This window comes from Pecten maximus, chromosome 14, assembly GCF_902652985.1.
Source record: "Pecten maximus chromosome 14, xPecMax1.1, whole genome shotgun sequence".
NCBI lineage: Eukaryota > Metazoa > Mollusca > Bivalvia > Pectinida > Pectinidae > Pecten > Pecten maximus.
In genome coordinates this window covers 34,432,826-34,453,690 of record NC_047028.1, presented here as the reverse complement: position 1 = coordinate 34,453,690, position 20,865 = coordinate 34,432,826, and the positions used below count along the sequence as shown (strand labels likewise).

General features: G+C 34.7%; 1 protein-coding gene across 1 annotated transcript; it reads left to right on the top strand.

Annotated features, from left to right (window-relative positions):
* The first annotated feature begins 974 nt into the window (after positions 1–974).
* LOC117341627 (cullin-3-A-like) lies at positions 975–19,138 on the top strand. The gene is made up of 20 exons (XM_033903486.1): positions 975–1,034; positions 1,320–1,517; positions 3,259–3,372; positions 5,080–5,240; positions 5,596–5,710; positions 6,225–6,356; positions 7,146–7,193; positions 7,583–7,631; positions 8,154–8,302; positions 9,033–9,209; positions 10,107–10,277; positions 10,693–10,800; positions 11,168–11,289; positions 12,012–12,234; positions 12,843–12,960; positions 13,382–13,450; positions 13,865–13,940; positions 14,246–14,315; positions 14,787–14,893; positions 15,756–19,138. Exons 1-20 carry the CDS (start codon positions 975–977, stop codon positions 15,778–15,780), a joined length of 2,292 nt encoding a protein of 763 aa, XP_033759377.1. The 3' UTR covers positions 15,781–19,138.
* The last annotated feature ends 1,727 nt before the right edge of the window (positions 19,139–20,865 follow it).

The following is a 20,865-nucleotide window of genomic DNA, read 5'->3' as shown; positions in this document are numbered from 1 at the left end:
TTGTTGTTATAAGATTCAACCGACAATTTCTTTTATGAATTTATGAAACACTTATAATAGCATGTAGGTTAGTAGTGCCGATATGTTCAGAATTACAAACGGAATTTAGCTCTTAAAAAATGTCGGCGTTTGCCACCGATCGACGAAAATTATACTTCGAGTTATTCGAACATTTCAAGTAGGATTTTAATTGTTGGGACCAAATTTTTACTTCGATATGGTAACGTTATATAGGCATATGATATCTTATATATTTTTATTTGCCGAAGAAACACATAAAGTTACCTGGTATTTTACAAGCTATCTAATTAATTGAAAATATATAGCTCCGACCTACTAGGTGTGCTGCTCATATGTAGGCCTATGTGAATGTGAGAAGTTACGTGCAAACTACATACCTATAAATATAACAGCCTAAAAATAGCACGTATAATATCTATATATAGCATGACAACATGAACGGAACTGACGTCATAAATAATATATTATGGGATACATAGTGCTTTTACAAACTGACCCTTTTGAACCCTGGTATCAATCCGCAATATTTCTTCAGGATATTTTTCTGAACCATAGCTGTAAATGCATATAATAACCATCGCTATGCATTAAATAATAGTATATGATTAAACCTAAGGCTATCCACAAAGAGAATATTTAGTCTTTTGGTATCTTCAAAGATTCTTCTTTAGTGTTATTTTGGGGCGCGGACTCCGTATTATATCCGTGTGCTTCGGTCAATCTTGACACTGAAAAGAGACAAATCTACACGGTCAAGATAGAAATTCCTTCATATTTACACGTTATTTGAATCAAGATGAAGAAACATGCATTCAAGAGATTTCAATATGAATTGACTTTGCTATAAATTATTACCTAGTCTTGTATTCCGAGGGAATTTTTCTGCTTTACTGAATTTTATGTCTGTGGTTTACTTGCTTTGAACCTCCATTGATATCCGACTATCTTCAAAGATGAGTGGAATACGAACTCAACCCCGAAAAGATACCAAAATGCGGATCAGAGCATTTCCAGTAAGTCTTGACATGACCATGTTTTAACTAATTTTAATAAGCATGTGGTACAGAATCCAAATCGTGATGGTTAACGTCTGAAATATTTACCCCTTGACACAGCTGATTTGTAAACATTTCCTATTTCTTGTCGTATGGTGCAAGTCGATTAATTGTGTGACAATTCTTAAAACATAATTTGTTTGTTTTTGCTCGATAAATGACACAGTAATTAAATGTATGTTATAATATGTTAGCTGGTTATGTTGCTAGTACTGTCACAGTTAATGATTTTATTTTTTTTAGATGACAATGGATGAGAAATATGTCAACAACATATGGGCTCTGTTAAAAAACGCCATTCAAGAAATTCAGAAGAAGAACAACAGCGGGCTAAGTTTTGAAGAACTTTACCGAAACGCCTATACAATGGTGTTGCACAAACATGGTGAAAAACTGTATACTGGATTAAAGGAAGTTGTGCATGATCACCTTGTAACAAAGGTATATACATCAGAATTGATTGTTGAGTCATTGTTGTGAAATATTTGAAGCATTATAATTATTACTATATGATATCCATTGCCAAAGAAATAGACTTGAAAGGAATGCAATTTTGATAATTTTCATCTTCCCCAATCGGCAGTCAATGGCTAGTACCTTTGTTTTCATTAGCCAAGATCAGAATACCCTTATTTTAAGGGGGTACTGAATAACGATACATTGAACTATCGATAGATGGCAATTATAAAATGGCAAATTGATAATTTTGAAAACAATTACTGTGAGTGTGCTGAGCTATTTCATTGTGATGGAACTACACACTAAACTTATGATATTTGATCATTAGCAGAAACCCATGCAGGTAAATTATGAATTTATGATCAATGATAAATCTTAGTTATTTATGAAGTGTCAAGCAGTGGTTTACAATCAGAAGATGCAGATTTATTCTTGGTTCAGGCAGACAGCATGGAAGCTTACTATTCAAAAGTTAAAGACACAAAATGAAAGTTGCTGAGTAGGAACGCTAGAATAAAAACACAGGAGACAATGTAGATAAAACAATAGTATTTATGTCTTTAATTTGCATATATGACATAAAAAACCTTAATATAATGGGTCAATGGTCATTATAAGCTCAGATAAGTTAAGCCTCCTTTGTATAGCAATAGTATGCCATAATAGCTACCTACTATATTCAATAATGCTTTACCAAATTGCAATAGTGAAAAATCCAAGCAAATTACTAAAAGAAAGAAGAAAACCGAAGACAAGTCATTGAATGTTACAATTTACCTTAAAATATCAGAATTATAGTGTAGTTCATCATCAAATAAACAGATGATACTGATCAGTACTGTTTTTTTTTTGTTGGGGGGGGGGGGGGGGGGGGGGGGGGTAGTTTGGGGGAGAGGTCCTGTGTGTTGATATAGTAATAACTAAATTAATGAGAAAGTAATGAGATAAACAAGGCGGTAACGTATACACACAATCAACAAATTGCAATTAATGTATCTAATACCAAATAAACACATTGGATTTCACAAATATTTACTGGTACGTAATCAAGTTAAAGATTCTGATGGTTATCTACCAAATTTTACCATGGGTTAATAGATATTGAACAAAATCTAAGTGAAACATTTCCTCAAACAAGTCCCCTCTACTGGTACTGGTGTATATTGACTGTGGGGAGGACTTATTTGTAGTTTAAAATTCAAATATGAGATTGGTTTAACTTCAGATTTTGATAGAGCTCTACTAGTATATCAATTAAGAGCGATCAGTTGGTTGTATTGAAATATAGAGTTCTTGTTTTGCAAATATGAAATAAATATGAAGTTTACTTAATATCAAACACATGTAAAGTCAAGCCAATCGCTACTATATCTTAAAAATGCGGGACCGACTGTGGATTGCAACCATTTTCTATGGAGAAATTTGAAAATGTGTACAATAATTATGCGATATGTAAGTAACCCCAATATATAAAATACTTACTGTTGTACCACTTAGCTATCAAGGAAGCAGGTCTATATATACAGAACCATTTTGTAGAATCCAATTATTCTAGGTTTGCATCTCCAGACTGCTTCCGTTGATGTGTTTTACACATTCATGAAAATCACAAATAAGGACCACTTTTTGTCGCGATTGCAAATTTTTATTTTATGGTACTTTTATGAACTTTGAAAGTTTAATTTTTCACTAATACCTTAAAGTTATCACTCTGTTTTTGTAGGTACGAGAAGATGTACTGTCAGCTTTAAACAACAATTTCCTCCAGATCCTGAACAGTGCATGGAATGATCACCAGACATCGATGGTGATGATCAGGGATATCCTAATGTACATGGTGAGGTTTTACTATCACGATCGAGCACTGCCATTTTGTATTGGTTTAATATACATACATTGTAGTAACGCCATCATGTATTGAATTAGCAACAATTATTTAAAGAGGCTTACCCGCAGACGGACCTGTAAACGGCACATCTCCGATCACTAAATAAACTTCAGTTCACGTTCCTATGTGACAAAATTAGAGGCTTTCCGACTTTATTTCTTGAAAACAATTACAGAATATGTATTTAAAAGACGTCTTAAAACTCAACCTGAGAGGGAAATGTATGGAATATAACGGCAAATCTTCATTGTAAATCGGCGCTGCCTTTGAAGTTATCACTGTGCGGCACTGTGCACGTGCTTGTTTCTTTGATGTGTCAATCAAATTAGACTCCACTTTATAGCGGGGACTTATTGCGGGTTGCGATTAAATAAATAATATTTTTAAAATGAGGTTTTAATATCATTATCAGCGTTTTATAAGGAAAATAAAATGAAAAACTCAACAATTCCAACAATCTGTCATGTGTAAAAAATCTTTTTCTATTAGCCAATTTTTCTGATCTCTCTGCGGGCAAGCCTCTTTAAGTCAACAATATAATAATGATTTATATACACCACTTGCAAGGAATCAAAATCTATCCAAAAAAAAATGAAAATTGTATCTCATCAAAGATTTTTGAAGATGGAAATTTACATTCCTTACAGTGAGAACCAAAATAATCTGGATGTTAAAATTTTTCTTACTGTAGCTTTTTGACTATTTATACCCTGTCAGTGTCTACACTGCTCTCTGACAGGGTATGAAACCGGTCCCATTACCGATTCAAATTGGGTGGTATTAAGTCTTTGATTATAGCTTTCTCATGAGAGTTCTCCTAGTAGCTAGTATATATCATGGCGGTATACTTCGTGTAGTATGATATTGGAATGTGTGAATTGAAGATTTTCAGACTTGACAGTAGGATAATATTTATAAATTATATTAGAAATGTTTAATTATACCAAATATTATTGCAAAGTTACACGACATCCGCTATTTGTAGCATTTTCGAGGTTCATTGTTTTGCAACACTACCTGTCAATGGAAGGGAATTGTAGCTCTGACGACGACGACCAGCTGTCAGAAATTGTCAGTTCATCGTTATGCTATAGCAACTATGATTATACATTTGTGATTGTGTAAATATATGTATGTTGTTTTACATGTGGAGGTCCCTTCAATGAAAATCTGGGAAATGGTGGTACATGATTTTTGTAGTCATTTGATTTACAACATTTTGACATAAACAACAGGAATTATCACCGAAATCAAGCAGAAGGTTGCAATAACTCTTAACCTTCAAACTTCTAGCTAGATTTTACAAACAGCAGATTGCATCTGCTCACTCAGCCAAAACCAGATATGATGCAACACAAAATGGCTGTTTATAAAAAGAAAGTTTGATGAAAAATATGTTATTATGCACAAATGTTTTTATGGCATGGAGCTTGTTTGCCACATTTTGGGAAAGAAATTGGTGAATTGGATTTTGGAAGAATATTTTTAGTGAAAAACTGCAAATTATTGGAGTTTAGTGTAAATATATAAAGAAGTTCATTTTGAAATCAAGAATCAGTGAACATTAAATATTCCACACTGGGTAGGATAAGATCATGAATAATACCACAGTGGTCTGATGACCTGTCAACAAGTTTTGATGTGTTGATGTTTCAGGACCGGGTCTATGTCCAGCAGAACAACGTAGACAATGTGTACAACCTAGGTCTGATGATCTACAGAGATCACGTCGTACGACATCCAACCATCCGGGATCATTTAAAAATGACTCTACTGGAAATGGTGGCGAAGGAAAGACGAGGAGAAGTGGTCGACAGGTAATTATAGAAAGTTATGGAGATTCTGATCATTATCATCGAAGGAAACACCGTAATAAATAAACTGAAGCAGATTGAGTAATTGTATTGTAACAGTGAAAATTGTATTGCTGCAAAATTATAGTTATAGGGATATAATGACTTTTGTGCTGTAAAAACCATTAATAATGATAAATATCAATTCTATGAATGGACCTCAATACCTGTGAATGTGTTTTTATTCTTTTATTCACTGGTATACATGAATAATATGACATCAAAGAGTCACAAAATAAAGGAGTAAACTGTATTGTGTGTTGCTGAAGTCTTCAGTACAATTAGATGACAATAACTACAAGAAGTGTTAATTTTACAGGGGTGCTGTGAAGAATGCTTGTCAGATGTTGATGGTCCTTGGTATCGACTCACGTACAGTCTACGAGGAAGATTTCGAGCGACCTTTCCTGGAACAATCTGCTGAATTTTATCGGGTAAAACTTCTTTTTGCCAGGTCCTCCTGTTATGGAAACTTAGAATTTTTTTTTCCTGTTATGGAGGCTTAGAATTTTTCATCATGGTAATCTAATTAATCCCCTACAGGAAACTGGGGGATTGAAGTTATGCATTTTGTCCGTCCATCCTTCCACACTTTATCCTGTACGGGCCCTATCTTCTACACTTCTTGTCATCGGAACTTCGAACATGGGGTATGGGTTCACGTAGATGAGAAGTAGTCTGTCTCCATCTCTGGGAATAGAAATAATCTCAATCTTTGGGAATAGAAATATGCATAAACCATTATCCACCCAACCCCATAAGCGATTCAGAGACCTTCTATTTAGGTCAGTTCAGTAAATGCCAGTATCATATTATTGGTGTCTGATACGTATATACAAATGTGCTAATTCACGCAAGAGAGAAATCCAGTGTGCTAACTTAATTAGGAACGTAGAATTGCTTTTATGATTTGATTGGTGTTAGGAATAAAATTATTTGATTTTCCAGTCTGAAAGTCAGAAGTTCCTTGCTGAAAACAGTGCCTCTGTGTACATAAAGAAAGTAGAAGCACGAATCAATGAGGAGGCAGAAAGAGCAACACATTACCTGGACAAATCCACAGAGGAACCTATCGTTAAGGTAAGGGCAGCTTAGAATAGCAGCAGGTTGGTAATGAATTGGAGGAATCAGGAATACAAAAACCTACTTTCATAGCCTGTTGTTGTCTTCCATATTGGAATTAGTGTATTCCTTGTATGGAACTACAGTCAACTATAATAGATTCACAGTCATTAAGAAGATACTGAATCCCCCCCCCCCCCCCCCCTGCCTTGAGGGTGTGCAAAGAGTAATCCCCAACTATTTATCTCCCATACAAGTTTCTTTTTAATGATGCAGGGTCCAGTTGCTCAAATATTTAAAAAAAAAAATCCTAGGGGTTGACAAAAAATCTTAGATCAATAAAAACTGGAGACAAATCTCTAATTTATGGGTAAAAGAGTTTCACTGTTGTCACTCATTGTAGATGTTAGTTGATGTTACCTCATTATAATAAGCCAGTCGTCACTAAGTCAGTTTTTGGTGAAATAGTAATATTATCGATCAGTAAAAGAATATTTTTGACAAATGCTTGAAGCTAAATGAGAATCAACACCTTCCTTTGTCACGATGGCTTTATTTCATTCAATCAAAGGATGACTGCTACCTGCGATACATACACGTAATATAATGATTAGTTAAATGTAATTAAAATTTTCCAAGGGTCAGGCCGCTTTGTTAAGTACTTATGGATACACATAACAGAGGCATTTATAAATCATTGATGAAGTTACTGCAGACATTTATTAAAGAACTGATGACTAAATGATGATAATTTCAAAATATGATTTCATTTTATTGTACTGACATTTGAAAATACTTGTTTTTCAGGTTTTAGAAGAAGAACTGATCAGTAAACACATGAAAACAATAGTTGAGGTTTGTAAACAAATCTACCTGAATTTGATGATTACATTGAGGTTTGTAAACAAATCTACCTGAATTTGATGATTACTTGTATTTTAAAGAGATAACATCTAAATAAAAAGGTTGTGTGCAAAATATATCATGACAGATTTAGGTTATATTCACACCATTACATTTCAGTCCAGAAGTTCTATACCTGCCTAGATTTGGTAGTCGTAGCTAAAGGTTAAAGGTCAAAGGTTACTCTTCATCACTTGTGTACTTTTAACATATGATAACCTTGACAGATTTATTATTTTATTGATACAGATCTCTTTGCAAGACCAATTTGTGTTTATTTGATTTGAGCTTCTTACCTTTACAATGATTTAAAAATTGTAATGAAATTTGATTATTTTCAGATGGAGAATTCCGGGGTCGTTAATATGTTAAAGAATAACAAAACAGACGGTAAGGAAATGGTCGACATGATTAAATCTGAGAAATAAATTTAATACTTTAAATTTGATCACCTTTGATAAATGCTCATTTTACACATTGGTTTGTCACAGTTTGTCAATTTTTTGTACTTGTTTAGATTCCAATAAACATTTCATATAGGTCAAAACTTCTGTGCCCACTTCAGTATCAACCCACATTGGCATGAAGGAAGGGGTCAGACTGGTAAACTATTTAACAATCTTATACACAGATGTCTAAGAATCAGATACTCTATATGGATATATATATAGGATCTTAATAACAAGGGCAGGTACTTTATGAAAATTTAAAATTTCAAAACCCTTGGGTATTTTACCCAAACTCCTTTCAAAAAGCAAATCTTTGTTAAAATCTTGTGTCAAATGATAGAACACAGGAAAAATTTGAAAGAAAAATGTCATTATTCTGTATGAAAAATTCCTTGGTAAGTTATTATTTACATGTAAAATTGCCATCAATAGTTCTCAGTTTTGAAATGTTTTTGTGTTACAGACTTGGCATGTATGTACAAACTATTCATCCGTGTGCCGGAGGGCCTCAAGACAATGTGTGACTGTATCAGTGTCTATCTACGAGAGCAAGGCAAAGCCATCGTCTCAGAGGAGGGTGAGGATGGCAAGAATGCCATCACCTATATACAGGTAAACACGAGTAAACTTTCTGTGAGAATCATCACTACATCCAGGTTAGAAGGCGCATAGGTTCTTACATTGTCATATGCCTGCCTGTTATTATTGAAGCAGTGACCAAATAGAACAGATCATGTTATGTTTTGTTAGATTTTATTTTTGTCCCAACAAAGTATTGGTCAAGCTTTTTTTAGCATCACATAACAGATCTGGTTAATTGTTAATAAACCATAGTATCATAACATCTTTACCTGATCACATTTTTTGGGGTCATGGGTCAAGGTGAAGGGTTCAAGGCGGTCATTTGTGAAGTTAAAGTCATTTTGAGATCAGAAATCGTGAAATTATGTATTCGTGAATAAGTCTAAAGAGGTGAATTCGCGAAAATAAGTACTTAAGAAATATAAGTGATTAACAGTAGATTGTTTAAAGTGTATCACCCAAATAAGCGAAATTTGTGGATTTAATTCAGCACACGTGTCCTCTTTCATAGATCAAGGTCAAATACAGTAATCATCTCTGAACAGTTTCATACCTATTTCACTTGTTAATGCATTTAATGAGTAATTATCTACTGTAAGTGGTCAGAAAGTTATATGGAATACTGCAAAACGATTATCAATTGTGAAAGTATTTCTCAGAAAGTTGTATCAACTTAGATCGTTCAGAGTGCATAGTTAATACTGTTGAATTTTTGCTATTTTGTTGTTAAAATTAATAGAATTGTTTTGTATTTTGACAGAGCCTCCTTGACCTGAAGGACAGATTTGATCATTTTCTACACGAGTCCTACAGTAGTGACAAACAGTTTAAACAAATGATCTCTAAGGATTTTGAATACTTTATCAACATCAACCACAAGTCCCCAGAATATCTGTCACTGTTTATTGATGACAAACTTAAAAAAGGAGTTAAAGGGGTGAGTAACCAGCCTGGTTAAAATACATCACTAGAAATTTGGTGACGAGGTTAACTTGGTTAAAATACATAACTAAAAATTTGGTGATGAGGTTAACCTGGTTAAAATACATCACTAGAAATTTGGTGATGTTAACCTGATTAAAATACATCACTAGAAATTTGGTGATGAGGTTATCCTGGTTAAAACACATCACTAGAAATTTGGTGATGAGGTTGTCAGGTTTTATTGATTTAGAGACAAACGAAGGGCAAGGCAGTGAAGTAATGTTTCCAAAACAGTTTGATGAAGTTTTACTTGTCTTTAGACAAAATGTCTGTAATATATGTCCGAATCCTAAGGGAGGCTTTAGGTCAACATGCATATTATTGAACCTGAAAAAAAGGAAGAAAAAACTATTGAAGCCGACAGAACACCGAATTTAGTCGGTGAGGTGAAATCTAGCAATAGGAGGAGTCATGTAAGCAGTAAACCAGTAACTTATTACGTAGCTATATTTGTTTGCTGAGTTTATCTTACCATGTCGGTTTGAGGTGGGGTCTCCTTGTAGTAGCTGGTGACTACCTCAACATACAGGAGGCCCATCACAAGTCATCCAGAGCAATTAGGGTAAAGTGTCTTGCCTGAGGACACAACCACAACAGTAGATGCAGCCCAGCCCGTTTTTCAGCATTCTGAGAAACACAAACTGACATGGGTAAGGAGCATCGAACCATGTACCTCAGATTACATGGCTGGTGGTATGACTGATTGATCTATCATGGCCCCTAATTATGTTGTTATCTATATAAAAAAGGGAGTATCAGGCAATTAGGGCAAATATTACAAAATTATTATAAATTACTTCACAATAGAGTTTCTTTGTTGAAACTAAAATGAAATCAATTTGTGTTTCAGATGACAGAGCAGGAAATAGAGATGGTTTTAGACAAAAGCATGGTTCTCTTCCGATTCCTTCAAGAAAAAGATGTATTTGAGAGGTACTACAAGCAGCATTTAGCCAGGAGATTACTACTAAGTAAGAGTGGATCAGACGATTCAGAGAAAAACATGATTTCGAAGTTGAAGGTATGTAGCAAAATATATTCCTCATAATATTTCACTCGTTAGGTGTTTGTGGTATGAATACATAAATCTTGATTAAATGGAAGATGCAAATTTCAAGATTTTTATTGATAACAGTTTGGAAATCAACATATGGGAATGTACATTTAAAGTGAGCTTCTGTAGGCATTTGAAATATCTTTAACTCTGATATTGACATGTTTGATAAGTTTGGGAATATAGTTTGTGTATAATAATTTGTCTCTCTGTTCTGTGTACATTAACCCATGATATGATCACTCCATATTTATAATTGGTCACATGATTACGTGGATGTGACATTTTGGAATGTACTCATGCTGGTAGTTAAAAGCTGATGGATCATTGATATGATGTGTTGACAGATAAGTTAGTGATATTGGTTGATTTTATGTTACAGACGGAATGTGGTTGTCAATTCACGTCCAAGCTGGAAGGAATGTTCAAGGACATGACTGTATCCAATACTATCATGGAGGAATTCAAGGGCTTCCTCACTCGTGGAGAGGTAAGCCAATCACACATTCAAATAAGTATTTAAATAATGTAGAAATTATGATATTTCAGCTAACATCTTCCTGTTAGAATAAAAATAATTTTAGCTGAACAGAATTTCCTATTATAAAGTTGCCAAACTTTAAAAAGACAAGACAAATTGTTTCTAGGGTGATGAATTGTGATTTTGTTCAGCCAGCAGAATATGAAAACCATTAATAACAAACTTGGAAATAACACATATTCACAATGGTGTATTGTCTTTCCTGAACAAAAACACAAAAAACCATGCTGTTTCATCTATGTTTGAAGACAGAAAAATTGACATGGGTTCATTTTGTGTCTAGGTAAACCTTGACATGGGTTCTTTTTGTGTCTAGGTAAACCTGAACGGCGTCGATCTAGTGGTGAAGGTACTAACGACAGGCTTCTGGCCTACACAGTCTGCCACTCGGTGCGTCATCCCCAAGGCTCCCAGCAAGGCGTTTGAAGACTTCAGGAGGTTAGTGTTAATGTATTATACCCCCTTAACAAAGTTAGGGGTATACTGTGATCTTAGCCCGTGAACCAATTCCAATGAAACTACAGAGGAAGGTGTGAAAAGTTTGGTTGCCTTGGTAACCAGGTCACTACCCTCAGGCTTTTAACTCTTTCCATACCCATGACGACTACACATGTCACAAAATAGTGCTCCTGTGAAATAAATGTAATTGAGAAATGTTTATCATCAAAATCAATTAGAAATACATAAAATGTTTACACAACAAAAAAAACCCTATGTTTGGGCTGCATCATTACTTACACACGTGTGACACATATGCCGATCAACAAATGTATTTACATGATTCTGCCTGGTGATTTTGGTGTATTTCCAAGGAAATATTCGGTAAAAGAGTTTCTACTCGCTCCATACAATAATCTTCATTTAGTATTAAGCACCACACAGCAGTAAAAGATCATTTTATCAATGTCTCATGTGATAGCCATATGCTCCAATACCCAAAGGACTACCCAGCATTCACTTCTGGTAGCAACCGTGAAATTTAAATGAGTACGTAAAGAGTTCATAAAGACCCATAACTTGTCAACATTTAGATCAAATTCACTCAAACTTTCTCAAGTGGTGTTACTATTGCAAGCCTACAATTTGGTCTTCAGCAGCATTTTGTTTTCCTGACATACACTTTAATCTTTGATACAAATTATTTCTTCTCCAATCCTCAGATTTTACCTTGCAAAACACAGTGGTCGGCAGCTGACTCTACAGCCTCAGTTAGGGTCTGCTGATCTCAACGCCACGTTTTACGGCCCCAAGAAGGATGATGCCAGTCAGTCATCAGGGGCTAGTTCTAACTCCAAAGGACCTCGCAAACACATCATACAGGTGTCCACCTACCAGATGTGTGTACTTATGCTCTTCAATAACAGGGACAAGTGTACATACGAGGTAAGATATCCGTGTATGGTATATGATACTGTGTCAGTAAATCAGAATAAATTTCCTGGGTTGGCCTGTTATATTTGGGTATTTGAATCTAATTTTATATAGCAAAACCAGCACATATGACCACTTGAAAAATTGATGACTGGTGGAAATTGCAATTTTGCTTCATTAATACTGTAAAATTTGGGTTATAATGGAGAGCAGAGGCTACTCCAGCTTAATGTTTACCCAATGAGAGGACTCCAATTAAACCGATTTGCTATAAAATCAGGACATTTTCACCTGCACTGACCATACACATAACACAGAACTGCTTTATCTCTGAAGTCCTTCTGGGTGATAAATGTTTAACTGGAATAACCCTTACTGGATTTTGAGTCCTTCTTATGAAAAATATCACATTTAAAGAATTTGAAGATTTTGAGGACTTCATTGGGAAAATAAACAACATGCACAATAATATTGAGAATGTTCAAATTCTACTTTTGATAAACTCAGCTATGAAATTTTTAAAAATCATGACTATCTAGTTATTGTTTTGTGTATGTTGTGTAAATCTGAATGGAGTTCTGCACAAACAAAATATAACTGTCTGAACTGTTGACTTGTAGGAGGTGAAAAGTGAGACGGACATCCCAGAAAGGGATCTGATGAGGGCTATGCAGTCTCTTGCTGTTGGCAAGATAGGCCAGAGGGTCCTACAGAAGGAACCAAAGACAAAGGATATAGGTATGGGATGTGTTGATCTGCTGTTCAGGTGACTCAAGTTGTTTAAATCATTTTCATACTGATGTGTTAGTAATGCTTCTTTTACAGCTGATTTTAAGCAAAATGAAGGACACCGATTTAAGATGTGAAGTAATTTTGAAAATTAAATGAGTATCATATGACAAAGATACAAGTGTTATTTTGAAGGAAACCCGGTATCACGCATTTAATAACTTGATCAAAATAGTCTTGGAGGAAATTTAGTATCATATGACAAAGATACAAGTTATTTTAGAGGAAGTTGGTATCAAACTATAATTAATTTTGCAGGAAACCTGATTAATTGGTTTAGGATGTTTCTCATGTGTCAAGTATTACAATGTACGAGAGGTTGCTGTTACTCACAATTTTCTTAGTTATAAATATTTGTTTTTTACCCCAGAACCTGACCATGTATTCATGGTGAACGACCACTTCACATCCAAGCTGTGTAGGGTCAAGATTCAGACAGGTAATATATTACAGTACATTTTCTCCCAATCTATTAAGAGCAGACTTACAGCGTAGGATATTTCCATCTGGTAAATGAGTCATTAAATGATTCCACATTATAGTAGTAAGGTATCTGGCATTATTTTTGACACATATTTACTTCAGCATGTAAGACTAAATTGAAGAAAATGATTGTTGTTTTGTAGTTTTCAGACCAGAGATTTGACCAGTATGGAATTTGTACTTTTAAAATGCAGAGCTGTTAGAGACAGCAATTTAAAGCTTACCTGACCTTAAATGTATATATCAACATCTTGTTTAGCCGAGATGACAATAAGAACATTTTGGAGCAAATTTTGTTTGTGTACTGATGTTTTAAACGGAAATATAAACGAGATATCTATAAAAACGAAATTATAAATTTTTTATTCAGTGACAGCCAGTAAGGGCGAGGCAGAACCAGAACGCAAAGAAACTCGGACGAAGGTCGACGAGGACAGGAAACATGAATATCCTTTTGTTATAGCTGTCGTATGGATTGTGTTTATAATTTGGCATTCTGATGTATCCTCTACTTGTGGGGGTATCTAAATCACATTGATGGTGTGCCTGTACAATTTGTGTAGAGAATATCTGACAGATATTAAATTACATAAACGCCAAAATATGATAACAATATGTTAACAACTAATTAGATTTTAACAGTTTGATGACAAGATCAAATAATCAACAGTCATGATTTCTTTATTATGAAGATATTTTAAATATCAAAATAGGTTGAATATTGAATGTTTTTCCTTGACGGATTGGTCACGATTGAGGCAGCCATAGTGAGAATTATGAAAGCAAGGAAGAAACTACAGCACAACGTTTTAGTTGCAGAGGTGAGTACCAAACATAAACAAAATTGTAACAAATTTATTACCGTCTCTGTATTGAGACATACAGGTTCAGCTAAATTTGGTAACACAACTTACGATACATATGTCATGTCTATTAGCTGTAGGACGAACCAAATATAAAGATGCTTGGGAAACCGACAGACCTTTACAATAGTGACTTTTCATTTCAATTTAGAACTTGTCTATAGCCATTATGGTTCAATCATTGTAGAACTATTAAGAGTTTATAGATTTGACTGAATGTGTTTTCCCACAGAAGAGTTCAGACATTGGTATCGAGACCAGTACATTGACTCGCGTTTATAGATTTGACTGAATGTGTTTTCCCACAGAAGAGTTCAGACATTAGTACCGAGATCAGTACATTGACTCACAGAAATTATATTTCATGGCCACAAATGAACAAGGTGAATGCATCGGTACAGTCCAACTGACAAATTTTTTCTTCTTCAGGTTACTGAACAACTTAAGGTGCGGTTCCTGCCCAGTCCTGTCATAATCAAGAAGAGGATAGAAGGCCTAATAGAGCGAGAATATCTTGCTCGTACACCAGATGACAGGTAAGGATCTCAAACCAAGTGTCACACGACCATAACCCTGGCAGATAACTTCACATACTAAACATATTGAGCCTTGGTAACAGAGCCACTCCCCAAGTTTTCAGTTTACTAGTCTGGGATAAATTGGAGAAACATTTGGTCTGTAGAAGTCAGTGACAGAGCAGTGGGCAAAGTAGAGTAGTAACATTTATATGGATATATGACGAAAACAGTAATTAAATAGGGCTGATGTATTCTTCTGGAGGACTCTAGGGAAAAAAAGAAATTATATATTATACAGCTGTTTTATTCAGGGATCACCACAATTTCAAAATGATGGGTGGAGGAAAATTTTTTGACAATTTTTTCTGAACATGTACTTTTGTGGATGTCATGCAGTATCGCGGTGCGACATTTTTAGAAACAACATCAATTATGACAATAAGAATAGAGATTTAATTATGTTGTTTTATTTAGTTCTAAATAAATATGCATTTTAATCGTTTGCTCAATCTATGCATTATATATCTTGTGAATTAAAACAAAATAACAGCTTATACTATTACTTGATAAAACTACAAACATACATTCCTCATTTTGACAATCATCAATTTATTTTCACAAAACCATTTCAATCTCCATTCCAACTCACTGTTCTTTAATATAACATTAAATGAAACAAACTAAAAAAACATCTATTACTGTTATAAAGAGTTGTCTTGTAGATATTTTTACTGGAAGAGCCCATAATTACAATCTGTTCTACCTCGATTTGTCTACAATGTGTTTTGGACAAATAATATCAATTTGGATTTTAAATGTTTATATATACTGAAATTCTCCAGTGTATAAACAGTGAACATCTTTTTCTTTCTCTTCACAGGAAAGTGTACACATATGTAGCATAAGGATTTAGGAAGAGGATGAATTTATTGCCAATTTTCTTCACTAGACTGGAGAGGAAGCTTCAGTGGGTGTGCCGCTGGGGAAAATTTCCAGTTAGCTGTTTACGGTGAATGTTCACCAATGTGAAAGTCAAAACCGTGTCGCTTGCAAGACGTGTTTCGATTTATAATTGAGGTTGTATGTAAAGCAGCCTGGATGTTATAAAGCATGGAAACTCGTCTCGTAGCAGTGAAACAGTGTCATCAATGTGATATTTCAACTTTAACTAAAAATACTTGTATAAGGAAGTTGAATGGACACAAAAAAAAACCTTGTGAGTGAGTGGATGGCTGATAGATCTTATTGTCTTAATTATGCATATTTGCAATATTAAATATGTGGTGTTTGACAGTCGTAGACTGCAACTTCCAAAAGTAGTAAGTGGCGACATTAAGCCGGTTTGTAATCTGGCCGTAAAGATGGCAACCAGCTGTACAGTGGTACACTGATGAGGCACAAGGACACAACAAACTCATTTGATGAACTTCGTCATAAATGGTATGTTTGCTGTATGTGTAGATGTGCAGAAGAAATATTTATCAAGTTGAAAGGGTCCCAAAATTTTAAACAATGGATTATTTTCTCTCTCAAGAAAACTTGAAAAAAAGCCCAAAAACAAAAACACCCTGAATGGCTGAATGTATATATATTATAAAAATATATTGATATAATGATATATTACTTGTGATTGAAGGACTATTGAATACAGATTGTATATTACATCACGAGCCATTTGAGTCTATTGTGTTAATATTTCCATTGTTCTGGTATGTAATTCACATTTGCATAAAAAACAATTTTCTATGTATCAGAAAAATGTCCTGAAGTAAAATGATTAATCTTGAAAGTGTTTTGATATTTGGATGATGCTGTTAAGAATTAATTATGACAATAGATACTCTCAATTTTACTAAAATATGGACACTTTGTCTTTATGTTTCACAAGACATGAAATTTTGCAATATTTGCGCTGAATGACAACTGCAATTCCTCCCTGGAAAATAAAAGCAAGGGAGAAGGATTGTAGGTGTCCTGAGGGATTAGAGGACTTTTGGATAAACTTTCCTGAAGGTCGAGAGGACCTGAGGATAGTCCTAATGACCTTGAATACTTCCCTGGGGGTGGGGGCTGGAGGAGGGTCCCATATCTCATTGATACCTTCTAGAGGTTGGAGGGATGGTTGGAAGCCTCCTAGAACTTTGCTGCCGTGGAATTGTATGTATAGAAGATTCCAGAGTAAAGTATGTAATTAACATGGAATGTACTAGTACAGTTTACCTAGGAAACTACGAGATTTTGGGGGTAATAAATGATTTTTTTGGTGTTCACCTGAAAATATCATTTTTACTATTACATAATACATTAGGAGTATTTATGTGCATTGTATTGATATATGATTATTTCCGAGTGTAAAATACAATTCTGAAGGTTTGTTTTCACTCTGTTGATAAACAAATGCTGTGTGTACCAGATACATTCATTTTCATTAAGATTTGAAATAGTTTTCCCAGATTTTTGAATTTTCGTTGTTTATACTTCAACATAAGTAAAAGAAATTCCTAGCATATGTTTTATTTGTCGATGTGAAAGTCGGAAGGGTATACTCTGGTACCACAGAGATTATATCGCAGCAGAAATATATCTCAAGGTACCGCTAAAACCATATATGTTAAGGCTAACAAGATTAACAGGATGAAACATGAGCACATCAGATTAGTGATGATGTCATACAGGCCTAGTCTTCAGACCCATAACAAAGATTGTCCTCAATTCTAAAATCTCTAAGGTTCTTTAACATCAAACATTTACTGAGGTAGAAAGCAGGATTATACATATAGAAAATCATCTCTTAAAACATCAGATAAATTGTTATACTTTAACTCAAGCAATTTTAAGAGGAAATGCAAGTATTTTAGAATATTATCTTAAATACCTATGTTATAAGGTCTCTTGGTAAACTGGGCTAAATATAACTGCTTTTAGTTGGTACACATTTTTAGGTTGGGTTGATAGGTGAGGATGGGTAGATTCCTTGATATTTATCCTCAAATGGTGATAAGAAAGGACACTTCTTCAAAAATAAATTGTTGACCAGATATTAACATGGTGTTTACAAATAATATTAAGCAATGAAATTTGCTTGCTGAAGTGTTATTTTCTCTGATTGTATTTTTAAGTAACAACAGAACGTATTTATCCACTACCAAGAAGTATTTCTCAAAAGGTCAAGACTTAGTTGAATCTCATTAAGTTGATCCAGTGGTAGTATAGGACAGACTAGGTACTGTATAGGTTCATAGTTTGATGCACTTGCAGTATATATATAATATATATATAATTCATGTAATATTGAGGAGTTCTTTCGGATTAAAATCAACTATCAATTATAGTATGATGCTGTATTCAACCCAACAAGCACACCCATGGGATGGGAAGATGACAATCGTCACAAAAGCTTATAATTACCAGTAGTTAAATTCTGAAACTTCAATACAGGAAATAGTAGTGAAGGGATCCCTGGAGGGGACAGGAAATAGTAGTGAAGGGATCCCTGGAGGGGACACGGGGGAAATAGTAGTGAAGGGATTCCTGTAGGGGACACCGGAAATAGTAGTGAAGGGATTCCTGGAGGGGACACCGGACATCATGAAGTAAGGAGATCAAGTGTTGGTACACTAATGTACCAACAGACTGGTAGTGGTCCTTAGTGGTTTACTGCCTACATGTTCTATTAGGAAAAGGATGGATCAATTTCTAAGTATACCTGTGAGCAGGATACCCAGTTTAATACACACTGACTATCTGACGCAGTTGAACAATTGATATTTTTTCACAGAAAACTTTCTTTTTTTTTCATGTTTCCGAGTAATGAGAACTGACCTTTGTTGTTCAGAGTGAAATATTTGATCTGACCTTTGTTGTTCAGAGTGAAATATTTGATTGGAAAGTGATTGTAAAATTTATGTAAAACATAACAGGAACATTGCAATAGCAGTACAGATGATCTAGAAATGAATTTGGTGAATTTAAGTAATTTTCCAAAATGAAAAAAAAATGATGAGGAAATTCCTTGTTAGGGATTGGATTACACAAACCCAGAAATCACCTCTAGATCTGCCACTGGCGACCATATGTTAGGGGCTCCGTGGCCTTTAGATCTGCCACTATAGGGACCTGATTTATTGTATTACATCCAGGTGGTCTTGTATACCGACTGTAAGGCGGTCTACTATGGTAGATAATGTTCTAATGAAGTGTTGTGTATTATGTATGCTGATGGATATATGCGAGTATGAATACATGTGATCTACAAACAGTGAATTTGTCTTTGTCTTCATTATTCAGTGGCAAAATATCTGAGATTCTAGAATATTTGCTTCTACATGTATTACTTTCACTATCCTATTATTCGTGTAACATAACATAACTAATGAAGATTTCTCATTTCATATAAAATTTTCTTAAACAGTCTTGATTAATTAGAAGATTTTTTGTAAGCATTGGTGAACAAAAATTAAAAAAAACAAACTTTGTCAGACAAGTTTCATAAAATTAAATATGAAATGAAAACAATATTCAGAAACTTTTTTGATTACTATTAAACTGAGAAAAATGACAATTTGACAGGTTTTGAGTCAAATTTTAAATATAGAAGCGGCTGTTAAATTCACGATGTCACCATCAATTTTTGACCTGTGTAGCCAATGAAATTGATTACTCAAGAGTATTACACTAGTGACATTCATTTCATAACCAGCCGATTATGTGATGATAGCATAGAGATAAATATTTACATTTACACTGCAGCCCCACTATATAACTTTACCAAGCTCACTTGAAGGTTGTAAGTCCATAACTTCCAAATCTTTATTATGACGTCATGATTGTCACTTCGGCGATAACGAGAGATGGCTGTTGAAAAGGCTGTTCCGTCTTTGAAGATAATAATTTGTTCATTCATCGTAGGAGCAAAATTCCTGGATATAGTCTTTAAAAATCGTTGTCAAATGTAAATATAAGCATTGAACTGCTTTCATTTGGAAGTTATGGGCTGATGAATGCCAACTGGACAAAGGCAAATTCAACATGAAGCACTAGTTGGCATTCATCACCCAACATGGGTTATGTATGATAGTCCTGCATTTGAACAGTTACTACTTTGAAAAATAAATAATTTAGTTACTCTCACTATACTGACACAGGCAGGATTATTTGAAATTGAAACACAAAGGCATTTGTAACCAAAACGGGCGTAGACTTTTTAACACATGACTGTTACTCAAACGAAGGAATACTACCCTTTAACAGGGGTTTGCCCAACCTGTTTACCGAAAGTTTTGGCTACTTACAAACTTGATGTTACTGAGTACTGAAAGTATTGTAGCAATTTTTGGTACATAAATTTCAAAAAATAACAAGAGGCCCAGGGGCCTTAACGGTCATCTGACTCTAAATTAAAACCCTTATATTATTGTAGTATGCATTCTCTGTAGCAAGTATATAGTGGCACTGTTGGCCATGGTGGCCATCTTGGATATCTGACCGACCCAATTAATAATAACACTTGGTCTGGACCATCTAAGGATCATTTCTGGTAAGTTAGCTAGAGCTGAATCCCACCGGTGGAATTTGAGAAGAAGTTTGAAATAGGTGTTGTTCAGGAAAACCATGATTGCGCAATCATGTTACAAAATGGCCGCCATTACTGCCATGCCAAAGTTTTTACAAGGCCGAAAAAATAACAACACTTTGTTGGCACTCCTTCCTTAACATCCTCACCAATTTCGAGCTCAATGGCACCAGTGGAACTGGAGAAGAAGTTTAAAATGTGTTTTTTAAGATGGCGGATATGGCGGCCATCTTGCATTTCAGACCAATCTAAAAAATAACAACACTTGGTCGGGATCATCTCAGGAACATTTCAGGCAAGTTTCAGCCCAAGAGCACTGCTGGAACTTGAGAAAAGTTTAAAATGTGCTTTTCAAGATGGCGCCTATGGCGGCCATCTTGGATTTCGGACCAACCCGAAAAATAACAACACTTGGTCA